Below are 15,451 nucleotides of genomic sequence, written 5' to 3'. Positions count from 1 at the left end.
ACAATAAGAAGCGCTGGGCAGTCTGTTATGTATTATGACAGATCATGGTTGTTAATGATCCCATGGTACTTGGTTAGGATGTGTGGTGCCCCCTCGTTCAGCCTGGGTCGGTTCAGACTGGATCTGCTCTCAGCTGTTTCAGAGGACAGGTCTCTCGTCCCTGTGATTCAGCCGGTGTTCAGGTTGTGGCTCAAGATGGGACCTTAAAGACCAGGCCTCGGCTCCGTCTCCCATAAGCTGAAGCACCATGTAGTACAGAGTTCTGGGACGACCCCCAGGAAAACATCTTAAAAGGATGAGCACAAGGCCATGTTTTATCGGCGAAGCGGAGTCGGGGTGCTGATCCTGGGGGGTCCGGGGGGGGTAGTGGGGGAGGAAATTTGTTCCTGGATTGTAGCCAGATCTTCATAATCAACAATAGTCTTCCGGGATTCTGAAATCGGGGAGTGGCTGTGGACGTTAAGCGGTACTGCAAGTAAACTCACTCCCCAGAGGCATCCAGACCCAGTAGCAAGAAGTGAATTCACTTCTTGGTATAGTGGTCAGTGATGCCGCCCGCGACGCGGGAGATCGGGGTTCAACTCCCACTCAGGGCGATCCCTTAACAGGGGTTGAATCGACTAAACACAACGCAACAAGATCACACCGGCTACACTGGGACACAGGAAGAACATACTGACTCAACTGTCCTGGGACACAGGAAGAACATACTGACTGAACTGTCCTGGGGCACAGGAAGTACATACTGACTGAACTGTCCTGGGGCACAGGAAGAACATACTGACTCAACTGTCCTGGGGCACAGGAAGAACATACTGACTGAACTGTCCCGGGGCACAGGAAGAACATACTGACTGAACTGTCCTGGGGCACAGGAAGAACATACTGACTGAACTGTCCTGGGGCACAGGAAGAACATACTGACTGAACTGTCCTGGGGCACAGGAAGAACATACTGACTGAACTGTCCTGGGGCACAGGAAGAACATACTGACTCAACTGTCCCGGGGCACAGGAAGAACATACTGACTGAACTGTCCTGGGGCACAGGAAGAACATACTGACTGAACTGTCCTGGGGCACAGGAAGAACATACTGACTGAACTGTCCTGGCGCACAGGAAGAACATACTGACTGAACTGTCCTGGGGCACAGGAAGAACATACTGACTGAACTGTCCTGGGGAACAGGAATATGTGGATTCTTAAAGGGTACATACTAGGGATGTCAGATATTATCGGCCGATATTGGCATTAAAATGTAATATCGGGAATGATCAGTATCGGTTTTCATTTTTTACATTTATTTAACCTTTATTTACCGAGGCAAGCAAGTAAGAACAAATTCTTATTTTATTTATTGTCAAAAGTATGCATAATGTTGCGTTAATTCCACGACAAGAGATATGTAATGTTAATTACTTGAAATTATTCCGTTTTTGGGGGGGGGGGGGGGGGGGGGGAGACCCCGCATATATATCGGTATCGGTTGATATCGGAAATTAAGAGTTGTTGGACAATATCGGTATATCGGTAAAAAAAAAAAGCCAATATGGAACATGCCTAGTACATACTATGGAACATGTGTGTTTGCCTGGTCTTTGTATGGCATTCTGAAATGATATCGGGGTGCTGGGAGGCCTCAACATGTGGCCCGGGTCTGAAGTCTTCAGATTGACAAAACTAAACAAGCTTTTCACAATTGTGTAGTCCCCTCTCCTCCAACATGGCTGCCTGTAACCATTGGCAAACACTTTGGAAAGGAAATGCCCAATTTATATGCAGTGGCAGAGTAGGTAAAACATTGTGCATTACTGTTCTACTGTAACCGTTTTTAAGATCCAGTAATAATAATAATAATAATACACCAACAATTTTTGTTTATATATTTCCGATATATCAACACATGGCAACTGTCGTTTCTTCCAACATGGAATGGATTCTAAACATTCGGTGAACATTCTATTAGCTGTGCATTTTGGAACCAGGAACACGGCTCATACCAACCGTACGGCCCCGTCTGTGAAAGGGTTTTACTCTCGGGCGCGGGGTGGCCAGACAATCATTCATTTAACCCTTTCACCGCTGCACTACCAAAACGGTTAACCCTTTCCCTGCGACAATACACAGAAGGTTAACCCTTTACCATCACGGCGACCGTCAGTTGTGTGGTAGTAAAGGGTTAATCTTCCGTTGTGTGGCAGTGAAAGGGTTAAAATGTGTTGCTAAACCATTCATCTAATCTGTGTTGAAGGGAAGAAAGAAGTGCTGTAAAATAAATAATTAATATTAGATTTAGACTAGTTTCTTTGCACACAAAAAAAAGAACACAACACATGTCCCACAGATTCAATAATAAAAAGATTGAAGATACATAACATGGCCCCTTTAAAATGGGTGGCAGACGTCGAGCTACTCAAACAAACATGTAATTTAATATAAAAACACGTATCATCCCAACTCATTTGACTAGGAACAGTTTATTAAAAAGGTGAGAAAACAAATGACCAAAAAAAACAAAAACAAAAAAAGCAGCCACAATCAAAACCATTAAATTGCTTAAAACCTATATACATATTATAAATAATTCCACTACATTATTAAACCCATTTTTGTCCTAGTCTTAATCCTACATATTGAGACGTTATCGTTATTGTAGGGGGCGGAGACACGGGAGGCGTTCTGATCTGGGAACCTAGTGAGGTGACTGGAGTTATTGTAGGGGGCGGAGACACGGGAGGCGTTCTGATCTGGGAACCTAGTCAGGTGACTGGAGTTACTGTAGGGGGCGGAGACACGGGAGGCGTTCTGATGTGGAACCTAGTCAGGTGCCCATTTGCACTGAACACAACAGCGGAGGGAGTGGGTCCTTGGAACAGCACATGTAGAGCCTACTGCTTGTGTGTGAGAGAGAGAGAGAGAGAGAGAGAGAGAGAGAGAGAGAGAGAGAGAGACACACACAAACGCATGCATACACACACCCCAAGAGAAACACACAGAGAGAGAAATACATACACACACGCTGAGAGAGAGAGAGAGACAGAGAGATGGAAGTTGGTTGATGTTTATAGACGTTAAAAAAAACAATATCATGACCCACCATCATTTGTATCTGTGCAGCGACAACATTTTAAAATGATCTCCATATTCACCCATATTCATTCATTGACGGTTCAGGACAACATGTTTAAAAAAAATCTGCTACATCATACTGGAGAGAGAGAGAGAGACAAAGAGAGAAAGACAGAGAGAGAGAGACATGTCCCATTCTGTGGCAGTCGGCGTTCATTTTGTCATCCCTCTCTGGATCCACTCCTCCATGAAAACACCATTTTTGAGAGTTTTTGACTCGAAACGTCTCACCAAGAGTTTCTGTGGCGACCCCCCCCCCGCGCCGCGCTACCAAACTCATCTCTCGAAGGAGTCCGTCAGCCCGGTCCCGTGTGCGGCGCTCTGTCGCGTCACGTGTCCGCAGAAGCCCCGCCTCCTCGTCCGTCCGAGGAGCGCTAGCTAGCTGGCCGGCGGCCGGGGCTCCTGAGGCTGCTGCTGCTGCTGGGGCGCCGTCCCGGGGTTCAGGTGGACGGAGACGACGACGGGGGACGGGTGCGGCGGCGGCGCCGCGGGGCGGGGTAGACTCTGCACGCCGGTGCCAGTGCTGCACGACGCCGCCAGCACCACCACCACGCTCTCCTCCGTCGTCGTCGACACCACCACCACCTCCTCCACGGGCCCCCCGCCCACGTTGACCGCCACGCCGGCCGCCTTGCGGGAGCAGTCCACGCAGATGTAGTCCTCGTTCTCCGCCATCTCACAGGACACGCCCACACACACCTGGTGGAACCACTCGTCACAGCCGCCGTCGCACTGCACCCAGTCCACCTGGTGCACACACACACAGACACACACACACACAGACACACACACACACAGACACACACACAGAGAGACACACAGAGAGACACACAGACACACACACAGACACACACACACACAGACACACACACAGACACACACACACACAGAGAGAGACAAAAACGTGCATGTTAGCCTTATGTCTTACTTATCAATGATGGTGTTGATCACTAGAGTCCTTTCTTGGCACAATCAATGCTGTTCCTCATACTAGCTCTGGGTAGTTGGCCAAAAACCAATGCAAAGTCAATGGGTTCGAGGCTACGGTCTTCTGCACAAGCTGACTAATTTCAAGTCATTCAAACAGGTCTGTATGATTTACAAGACATTACACGGACTCTGTCCCCCCCCCCCCCCCCCCTGGGAGAATGCATTAAAAAAAAAAATCTGATCGTGGTCATAGAAGGACTAGGTCAAGGCGGCTACGTGGCGTAGTGGGCAAGGCGCTCGCCACGAATGACGGAGACGCTGGGCTTGCCTGTTCGAGCCCAGCGCTCCACATTGTTTTCAGTTTAGCTGGTCGTTCATACTAATACACATTGGCCGTATTAGGGGGAGGGAAACTGATGGGTGGGGATCGGGCGTTGTGGACAGTGACTCCTACAGGTCGGTTGGTGCGCCTGCGCAGTAGAATCAGGAAGTGTCGGGGGCAGCGTGAGCCTCCCACGCGTTACTCCTCGCCACTGAGAGATCGAGCTGCGCAGGTGAAAAGATGCGACTGCTGTTACCTCAAGTACCGGAGGGGACTTGTGCTATGTATGACTTAGTCCACATTGCAGCCGGCTTGTGGGAGGCAAGAAACAGCGTTCGTGACAGGGGAGGGTTGAATTGGATGTTACGAAATTGGGATGGGAGAAAAATATAGAAAATGGGAGAAAAAGTGGATTAAAAAAAAAAAAAAAAAAGTCTGATCGAGGTCATAGCAGGACTATAGGTCGACCTCTAGAGAGGATTGCGAGCTCCAGTGCCGACAGACTACTTTCGGTCAGAATGTGTCGTCAGTGCAGGGAAGTATGTTGTGGAACAGTTTACCTACCGCCATTCGAGAATGACCAACGTTTAAAACTCAAAGTAAAGAAAAAATGGTTTCTGGAACACCAAGCATGTGACTATAATATGGACCTTTATGGTCTTGGTCCTTTTAGCTTTGTAGCCATGTATTTGTAAATTATTGTTCTTTTGTTTTAACATGTTTTTATATTGCTCTGTTTTTGTATTTTATTTGTTTTTGTGTTTGGGGACTGAGGATGGAAATTAGCACCCCTTGCTAAATCCTGTGTATTTACAGTGCATTGTATGTATTGTCCATTAATACATGCTGTCCCTTCCAAATAAACAAACAAATGAATGAAATGACTGACTTGTAAAGACAGGTGCTCGACCCCGTTGACTTTGTGGCCAACTTTAAGGCTTTAAGACCACTTTGAAAAAGTGGTTGGTGTCTGGCTGCCTCTATTAGATTCTCATAGAAGCTAGGAAGGATAGGATGAGTTGTTAAAACTGATGTGTAATGTGTGTTTACAGATGGATCTTTGATTTTATTATTAATTAGACGGACTAAAGGGAATGCTGTAGATTCATTTAATTTGATTGTGTATTTGGCTTTGACTTGTTAATGTAGGGGAAATTGTGTGGTTTGTTTTTGTATTTGGGGTTCAGAGTAGCTATACTGTTTCTGCCAGCCAACTGCCCACCCCACACCCTACCTCCATCCACAATGGAAATAAGCCTTTTGGCTTTATTGTGTTTTTAACCTCAATGATTTTTTAAATGTACGTATTCCTGCTGGGCAGTTTTATATGCATATTTTTTTTTATATTATCTTTTCCCCCCTCCTTTTTTCCGATTTTTCTCCCATCCCACTGTTAGTCGTTATGCCAATTCCCAACCCCCTTCCTGGTTGTTGCGCACCCCCCCTCTACTGTTGGTCAGGGAGGCCGGAGACTGTCACATGCTTTCCTCCGACACATGTGCAGCCAGCCGGCAGCCAGCCTGGCAGCGCAGATTCTCACCGGGAGAGTGTAACGTGTGGAAGGTCACACTACCTCTCTCCAGATCCTACCCTCGCTGAGCAGGCGCCCCGACCGAACTGTAGGGGTCGCTGTCCACAATGCCCAGGACCCACGCACCAGCTTTCCCACCCTCTAACACTGCCAATTGTGTTAGTATGAGCGACCAGCCAAGCTGGTAGCAACGCCGAGAGCTGGGCTCAAACCCAGCCTCTCCAGCGTTGGTGGCGAGCGCCTTGCCCACTACACCACCTAGCCACCCTTATATGTATCTTTTATGAATTATCAAATCAATTCAATCAATCAATCAGTATGAGGAACAGCATGGATTGTAGGTGATTCTACCGATCAACATCATGGCTGGTAGGTGAGGCACAGGGCCAGGGTCCTAATCAACATCATGGCTGGTAGCTGAGGGACAGGGCGAGGGTCCTAATCAACATCATGGCTGGTAGCTGAGGGACAGGGCGAGGGTCCTAATCAACATCATGGCTGGTAGCTGAGGGACAGGGCGAGGGTCCTAATCAACATCATGGCTGGTAGCTGAGGGACAGGGCGAGGGTCCTAATCAACATCATGGCTGGTAGCTGAGGGACAGGGCGAGGGTCCTAATCAACATCATGGCTGGTAGGTGAGGAACAGGGCGAGGGTCCTAATCAACATCATGGCTGGTAGCTGAGGGACAGGGCGAGGGTCCTAATCAACATCATGGCTGGTAGGTGAGGAACAGGGCGAGGGTCCTAATCAACATCATGGCTGGTAGCTGAGGGACAGGGCGAGGGTCCTAATCAACATCATGGCTGGTAGGTGAGGGACAGAACAGGGCGAGGGTCCTAATCAACATCATGGCTGGTAGGTGAGGCACAGGGGCGGATCTAGGATTGTAGGAGATCCGGGGCTTAGCCCAGATGGGCCCCCCCCTTTTTTTTTTTACATTTTTTTTTTCTATTTTGTGCAGGCAATTTTTTTTTTGAATTTAATTAACCTGTACGTGCAATTTCCTGCAATATAGAGCCTTCAATCTTGACCAATAAAGCTGCTCTTTTCACTATAAAACTCAGTTAACCATAACGTAGTTATGGTTAGATTTATATATTGGGGGGGGATATATAATATTTTTCATATGATCAAAAAGTGGTGGAGCAAGAGCATACCTTTGCTCCCCCAAGTTCAATAGTGGGAGAGCAGAGATGCTCCGAATGCTCTTATGGCCAGGCGTCTATGATTCACTGATACAAAGTAAAATAGTGCAGTGCAATAAAATAGTTAGTAAAATAAAATAAAATAATGCAATAGTGCATTGCAATAAAATAGTTATCATCGTATTTTTTCGGGAGGCCGGTAAGGAGTGCATTACAGTAGTCGAGTCGGCTTGAGATAAAGGCATGGATCTGGTTTTCAGCGTCCTTTTGATTTATAAATGGCGTACTTTAGCTATGTTTCTAAGGTGGAAGAATTAAGTTTTTGTCAACTTGTTGATTGTGATTTAAATCTTAGGTCTGAGTCTACCATAACACCAAGACATAACTCACTCAAATACAGTTAGCAGCTGGATAGACCACAGATGGAAATTAGCCTCTGCTAAATCTGGTGCAAACATATTTTCATGTAACAATGATGAATTGTAAAAAAAAAAAAAAAAAAAAAAAAAAAAAAAAAAAAAAAATGTAAATAGATTCTGGGCTTTTCAGAATACATCCGGGGCTTGAGCCCAGGTAGCCACCCCCTAGCTCCGCCCCTGGTGAGGAACAGGGCCAGGGTCCTAATCAACATCATGGCTGGTAGGTGAGGCACAGAACAGGGCTAGGGGTCCAAACATTAGACCTACTCCTTTAAAGCGAAGCCAGAAAGAATAGAACACTGCAACAACAGCTGAGTCATGTTTATACTGGCGGCTGCCGTTTTGGTAAATCTCAGGATTTCCACATGACCGCCGCCCCCCCCGCCCCCAAGCCCACGGATCTCACGGCTGTGATTGGCTGACCCAGGCAGATGGACGTGGGGGTGGGGCACACAGGCCACTGGTTAACTCTGTGGCTAATTTACAAATGTCTCAGAAAACTGGTCCTGTTAATACGTGACGTGTAACTCTCTTTAGGGTGTTCCAGTGCTGTTATCAGCTGTTGATATTCAATCAAGTTCCATGATGCTCCATTTCACAAAACGGCCGTTTCCTCCGTGCTCAGCACAACCAGCTCCGAGCTGGTGACAAAAGAGCCCCCCCCCCCCCCCCCCCCCTCATGATTTCATCATCGAGGACACAGGGGCTGGTTGCACAAAACACCTTAGGTTTTCTCCTCAAGTATATGACACTTAAGGTTTCATTTCTCCTTGCGACGCATTTGAAACTGTGACACTCAGCCGTGACACAGTTGCAAACATCTCAACTTTGTGAAACTAGTTTCATGCAACACGGCCATAACGTGCCAGATGCTGACGCTCATTTTCCATTACTGCCATCGTGAAACGAAGTAGCCATAAAGTTAGCCGGCAGGCTCATTTTCACTGGCACCAGTCAAGTTACAGGTTGTTTTTATGGCGACTAAGCCAATTATGTGCGTGTGATACACAGAACTACAAAAAGTGGACACCTGGTTTAAATGCAACAAATTATCACTAAATCTCAGCAAAACAAACTTCATTGTCTTCCACTCCAATTGGATGTGCACACATCACATGTGCATACAAATAAATGGAAAGGAGCTGTCAAGAGTGGTGTCCACAAAATTCCTGGGGGTCATCATCGATGAGTCACTCAACTTCAAATGCCACATAAAATATCTACAAACAAAACTGTCCAAATATGTTGGCTTATTCTGCAAAATACGTCATTTTCTTCCCTTGCCTGCCCTTCTCACTTTATACAAAACCCTGTATGAACCCCTCATTAATTACTGTAATGTCATATGGTGCAACACATACCCCAGCCATCTCAAGAAACTAGAAAGCTTACAAAAGAGGGTACTACGAGTGCTGTCATGGTCCGGGTTTAGAGCGCCCTCAAAGCCTCTGTTCCATCGCTTTGGTCTCCTGAGGCTCGCTGAATTTAACATTCATCAAAACGCATCAATTATGTATCAAGTTGTCAACAACATGAATCACAGACTGTCTGAGCTTGTCCCAGTCTGCCAACCACTGCACATCCACAACACAAGAAATAAACATCTTATATTTGGCAAGAGGAGAAGGCTCAATTGTGCTAGCCTAAGCATAGCATGCAGGGGTCCACAGATCTGGAACAAGCTTGACGAAAATCAAAAAATGACTAAAACCTTTAAAACCTTTAAAAAAATCACTGAAAGAGGAACTGCTTAAATCATATCTCTAATTAAAATTATAACTTAGGAATACAATTGTCTGTATTATGTATCTCTGTTATATGTCAGTTAGTAGGTAGGTGTGTAAACCTACCCACGCTGTAATTGTTTTGTTTTGTTTTTTGTTATTGTTTTGTTGTTTATATTTCTGTTTGTATCTGTGTTCAGGCTCCCTCCAAAAGCTTTAAATAGCTTCTTGGGAGACCTGGCACATGCACACAATTTGCGACATTGTTATCACATGAGGATACTCATTGTTGGCCACATTGAACAGAATGTGTAAATGCAATCACATGTAAATAAATGGTAAATGGTGCATTTATATAGCGCTTTTATCCAAGGCGCTTTACAATTTGTTGCTCACATTTTACCCATTCACACACTGATGGCGGAGGCGACCATGCAAGCTGCCAACCTGCTCAGTGTTTGTAAAAATGAGTTTGTCTCATTTATTTACCTTTAATTAAACCCAACTCTACCGTGTCCTCTTTTCATAAACCAAAATTCCAAACAGATTATTTCGATGGGAGGACTTTGCGTTTTTTCAAATGGATGCAAAGCAGGGACACAGTGTATTAGGTAGGTGGGGGCGCCCCCCCCGGCCGCCGACCTCTGTTAACCGCTAAGCCAATCGCGCCCTCTGTCAATTATCTGTGGGTCACCTGTTTCTGGTGCAACCCCACTGGACCACATGGGCCTCTGTGCTCAATACACCTTGACACAAGAGGACAGCCTTTTAGCCTCGTCATGCTGTCAAAAGGCAACGACATCTTCAATCCAACATGGTCTGATCAAGACAATAGCCACATCTCACCCCCCCCCCCCCACACACACACACCCCAGAGCTCTCACCACTCCGGAATAGCCTACAAGAAGCGTGGGCCACCTCTTCTCCGTCAGTATGATTTCAGGTGACCACATGGAAGCATATACTCCTCTCAGCAAAGTTCACCGACCTCTCTAGTTGTACTTGATTCATGTGTCTTACAAATACATGTGTATTGATCATGAAGATCTGTCCACAAACAGAATGACTGATCAGGTTCCACCACAATCTATTCTGCAGAGCCAAGACATTATTATCACCAATTTCCAGGAATGCTAGATTTAGGATACATTCCTTGCGATAGGGCTTATTAATGGGTTCAGGGTGTTTTTTCATTGTTTTCATGGTGTCTTAAGTTCCATCTCTCTCCACACAATCCTCTCATCACCCTCGACCTCTCTCCACCCAATCATCTCAATATAATGAAGATGTACCATCCTCCAGCTAATGTATCAGGAGGGAGGCAACACGAGGTAACGCTGCCCCCTGCTGGCATTATATATATATATATATATATATATATATATATATATATATATACATACATACATACATAACATGGATTGTTCTTATCCAAAACAGTCCCATTTAGCTAATATTGTTAATGTCAATGAGACAGACCTATATATATAGAATGTAGTATTGTCATTACTGCAGTACTGTGACCATGCCGGAGCGTACCATGGGTTCAAATTCTGTACAATTGGGTCTCATTCTCTTTAGGGCCATTTGAGACCTTTTCGGGCCGATTTTGGAATTCACCAACCGTCCAAAATAAACATATATAATTAATATTATATTATAATATATTGTCTATATTCATGTCTTGCCCGAAAAGGTCTCAAATGGCCCTAAGAGAAAACCCTTTTTGTCGTAAGTCCGTTGGAGAATGAGACCCATTAATATCTTTATCGTCGTGTACCTTTTTACTTACACCCGAAATGTGTGCTCTGCATTTAACCCCACCCTGACTGTTTAGGAGCAGTGGTCTGCATTTAACCCCACCCTGACTGTTTAGGAGCAGTGGTCTGCATTTAACCCCGTCCTGACTGTTTAGGAGCAGTGGTCTGCATTTAACCCCACCCTGACTGTTTAGGAGCAGTGGTCTGCATTTAACCCCGTCCTGACTGTTTAGGAGCAGTGGTCTGCATTTAACCCCGTCCTGACTGTTTAGGAGCAGTGGTCTGCATTTAACCACATCCTGACTGTTTAGGAGCAGTGGTCTGCATTTCATGCCATCCTGACTGTTTAGGAGCAGTGGTCTGCATTTAACCCCATCCTGACTGTTTAGGAGCAGTGGTCTGCATTTAACCCCATCCTGACTGTTTAGGAGCAGTGGTCTGCATTTAACCCCATCCTGACTGTTTAGGAGCAGTGGTCTGCATTTAACCCCACCCTGACTGTTTAGGAGCAGTGGTCTGCATTTAACCCCATCCTGACTGTTTAGGAGCAGTGGTCTGCATTTAACCCCATCCTGACTGTTTAGGAGCAGTGGTCTGCATTTAACCCCATCCTGACTGTTTAGGAGCAGTGGTCTGCATTTAACCCCATCCTGACTGTTTAGGAGCAGTGGTCTGCATTTAACCCCATCCTGACTGTTTAGGAGCAGTGGTCTGCATTTAATGCCATCCTGACTGTTTAGGAGCAGTGGTCTGCATTTAATGCCATCCTGACTGTTTAGGAGCAGTGGGCAGACTGGCACCCAGGGGACCAAGTCCACTTCTAATACCAGTGGCGCCTTGCTCAAGGACAACGGCAGGAGACTGCAGCGAGCATGCATGTGTGCTTTAGGCCGGGTGTGGGTTCGAAGTTCGAACCCACAACCTTCTCGGCTGTGAAGCAACAGTGCTGACCGCTGCACCACTGTGGCCAGTATTAACACCCTTTGCTTTCCCATTGGAACGCTGACCAGTGGTCCTGTGTGTCGGGGTGCCTTTGTGAACACGCCAGTGGTCCTGTGTGTCGGGGTGCCTTCGTGAACACGCCAGTGGTCCAGTGTGTCGGGGTGCCTTCGTGAACACGCCACGCCACACAGCCTGAACCGAAGCAAGCGTTAAAAACATGATCGAAAAACGGAACGTAAAAAGCTATTGTAATATTGTAGATACAGGCTGTCAAAGTTAACGCGGTATTAACACGTTAACGCACGATTCTATTAACGCCACTAGCTTTTTTTTTTTTAAACTCTCGATTAACATTTTAGAAACGTATTTATTTATTTTATAAAAAAAAATAAAAAATTACCAGACTTCACTCGGGTGTATTATTGCTGATACTCTCATTGATAATAATAATAATAGATTTCATTTGTAATGCGCTTTACAGTTGCGGGGCAACTCTCAGAGCGCTACAGTTAAGGGACTTAAAAGCTAGCGAGAATAAAGGAAAGAAAGAATATAAAAATAGGCAAGACTAAAACATAAAATAGCAGAGAAACATAGAATAATAAAACTGATAAAATAAATTGGTAAAAGAACATAAAATGTGTGGAGCAAAAATAATTTGATAAAAGGTCAACTGAAGGCTCTACTAAAAAGGTGGGTTTTGAGGCCTTTCTTAAAAACATCCACAGTCTGTGGTGCTCTCAGGTAGTCAGGGAGAGCATTCCACAGACTGGGAGCGGAAGAGCAAAAAGCCTGATCTCCCATAGTGCAGATATTTGTCCTTGGGCGCTGGAGGAGGTTTGCCTGGCCAGAGCGGAGATGTCGAGAGGAGGAGTGAGGAGTGATGAGTTCTTTGAGGTATAGGGGAGCGTTTCCGTAGATGCATTTGTGGGTGAGCAGGGAGACTTTGAATGTGTGTGTGTGTGTGTGTGTGTGTGTGCGTGTGTGTGTGTGTGTGTGTGAGAGAGATAGATAGAGAGAGAGAGGGGGGGGGGGTATGTGAGTCCTCAGCCCTTGTGTTGGGTGAATGTAACAAGTTCCTAACGTTTACTTTCCCCTATTATTTCATGCACACTTTATTCATCGTTTTAAATTATCATTTTCTTTTAAGTTATTAACCCTTTCACTGCCCCACACGACAGAAGGTTAGCCCTTTACTATCACACGACCGACGCTCCATCATTAGCTCTGCATCCGCGGAGCTAATGATGCTAATGATGGAGCATCGCCGTCGGTCGTGTGATAGCAAAGGGCTAACCCTCTGTATTGTCACAGTGAAAGGGTTAACCGGCTGTCTCTCTCCCCCCACTCTCTTTTTCTTTCTCCTTCCTCTTTCTTTCTATCCTTCCTCTCTCTCTCTTTCTTTCTCTCCTTCCTCTCTCTCCCCCCTCTCTCTCTCTCCCTCTCCTTCCTCTCTCTCTCTTTCTCTCTCCTTCCTCCCTCTCCCCCCCTCTCTTCCTCTCCTTCCTCTCTCCCCCCCTTTCTCTTCCTCTCCTTCCTCTCTCCCCCCCTCTCTCTCTCTCTCTCCTTCCTCTCTCTCTCCCTCCCTCTCCCCCCTCTCTCTCCATCCCCCCTCTCCCTCTTCCTCTCCTTCCTCTCTCCCCCCCTCTCTCTCTCTCCTCCTGTATCGTCACAGTGAAAGGGTTAACCGGGCCGTCGCGTGGCAGTGAAAGGGTTAATAACGCACCTTGTCCTTGCAGGGCCGCTGGCAGCTCCCGGAGGCGCACACGGCGTTCTCGTCGTTGGAGTCCTCGGCGCCCGACCAGTCGTACTTGGACGGGATGTCCAGGATCTTCTTCTCCTTCCTCTTCTCCAGGCCCTCGCGCACCGCCTCCGCCTTGGCCGCCGCCTTCTCCTTCCTCTTGCGCTCCTTCTCCTCCTTGGCCAGCCGCCGCGCCAGCTGCTTGGCCTCGCGGCTCTTGTCCAGGCTCAGCTTCAGCTTCTTCTTCTTGGGCTTGGTGTTGGTGGTGTTGTTGCCCAGGAGGCCCAGACCCAGCTCCAGGCCGGCCAGGCGCTTCAGGTCCTTGGACGACGACTTGGGCGGCCGGGCGTTGTCCCCCCCGAGGCCCGAGACGCCGGCGCCGGCCGCCATCAGCATGTGGTGGTGGTGCTCCGCCCGCTCCAGCTTCCGCTTGCGCTTCTTCTCCGAGTCCTTCAGCTTGAGCTTCAGCGGCTTGTCCGTCAGAGAGTCATCGGGCTGGACCGGGGGGGGGAGAGGAAGGAGAGGAAGAGAGAGGGGGGAGAGGGAGGAAGGAGAGAGAAATATGGGGGGGGAGAGAGAGAGGGGGGGAGAGAGAGGGGGGGAAGGAGAGAGAAAGAGAGAGGGGGGGGAGAGGAAGGAGAGAAAGAAAGAGAGAGGGGGGAGAGGAAGGAGAGAGAGGGGGGAGAGGAAGGAGAGAAAGAAAGAAAGAGAGAGGAAGGATAGAAAGAAAAAGAGTGGGGGGAGAGAGAGGAAGGAGAAAGAGAGAGAGAGAGGGGGGGGGAGAGAGGAAGGAGAGAAAGAAAGAGAGAGAGGAATGATAGAAGGAAAGAGAAAGAAAAAGAGTGGGGGGAGAGAGAGGAAGGAGAAAGAGAGGGGGGGGAGAGAGGAAGGAGAGAAAGAAAGAGAGAGAGAGAGGGGGGGGGAGAGGAAGGAGAGAAAGAAAGAGAGAGAGAGGAATGATAGAAGGAAAGAGAAAGAAAAAGAGTGGGGGGAGAGAGAGGAAGGAGAAAGAGAGAGAGGGGGGGGGGAGAGAGGAAGGAGAGAAAGAAAGAGACAGGAAGGAGAAAGAGAGGGGGGGGAAAGAGAGGAAGGAGAGAAAGAGAGAGAGAGAGGGGGACAATACCAAAATTACGACTTTGATGATCGAATACCTGCCTAAAATATCTCAATACTGAAACGATACCACGTCAAAAACCTAAAATCAGGAAAAGTAGTGGAATTATATTCAAAATGAGACACAGCAGAAATAAATACTTAAAATGGACAACAGAGGATAAGTATGTACACTAAGTTTGAGCTGTTTGGCAACAGTTTGGTAAATGTATAACACATGTGCAACACTACTCCAAACAAAGGCCTACTCTTGCCTGGACGAGTCTATATTAATCCCAGCCGAAGACTGCTTCGCGTTTCTCTGATTGGCCACGACACCCATGTGACCGCGGCGCGCGGCAGAGCGGTAGAGCGGAAATAGGCTGCTGCCTCCGCGTCAAGAAAGACAGACAGTCGTTCTATCGCCATGCTCTGCGACAAACTCTAACCTTAACCAACTCCGAAAGAATGCCTAAACTTAACCCTAACCTTAACCAACTCCGAAAGAATGCCTAAACTTAACCCTAACCATAACCAACTCCGAAAGAATGCCTAAACTTAACCGGCGAAAGAATGCACGTTTATAGCGAGAGATGATACATTTATTAAACGTGATTCAAACTTGTCACCAACGCACCGCAGGCTCCACAGCAAGGCGGCGAACGAGTTGAGCTAACCGTCGATGTTAAAACAGGGGGGATTACGGCTGCA

The 15,451-nt window shown here is 47.0% G+C and overlaps 1 protein-coding gene across 1 annotated transcript in view; it reads right to left on the bottom strand.

Annotated features, from left to right (window-relative positions):
* Positions 1-1,870: 1,870 nt before the first annotated feature.
* kdm5a (lysine demethylase 5A) overlaps positions 1,871-15,451 on the bottom strand; it is a 64,484-nt gene continuing 50,903 nt past the window's right edge. Inside the window, exons 28-29 of the mRNA XM_084330347.1 lie at positions 13,634-14,143; positions 1,871-3,878 (exon numbers count right to left, since the gene is read on the bottom strand). Of these exons, the coding sequence (XP_084186473.1) occupies positions 3,510-3,878; positions 13,634-14,143 (879 nt within the window). The 3' untranslated portion in view covers positions 1,871-3,509. The remainder of the gene's footprint in view (positions 3,879-13,633; positions 14,144-15,451) is intronic.

This window comes from Notolepis coatsorum (genome assembly GCF_963971535.1).
Source record: "Notolepis coatsorum genome assembly, chromosome: 15".
NCBI lineage: Eukaryota > Metazoa > Chordata > Actinopteri > Aulopiformes > Paralepididae > Notolepis > Notolepis coatsorum.
The sequence above is the reverse complement of the archived record's forward strand: the minus strand, read 5'-3'. Positions and strand labels throughout refer to the sequence as shown.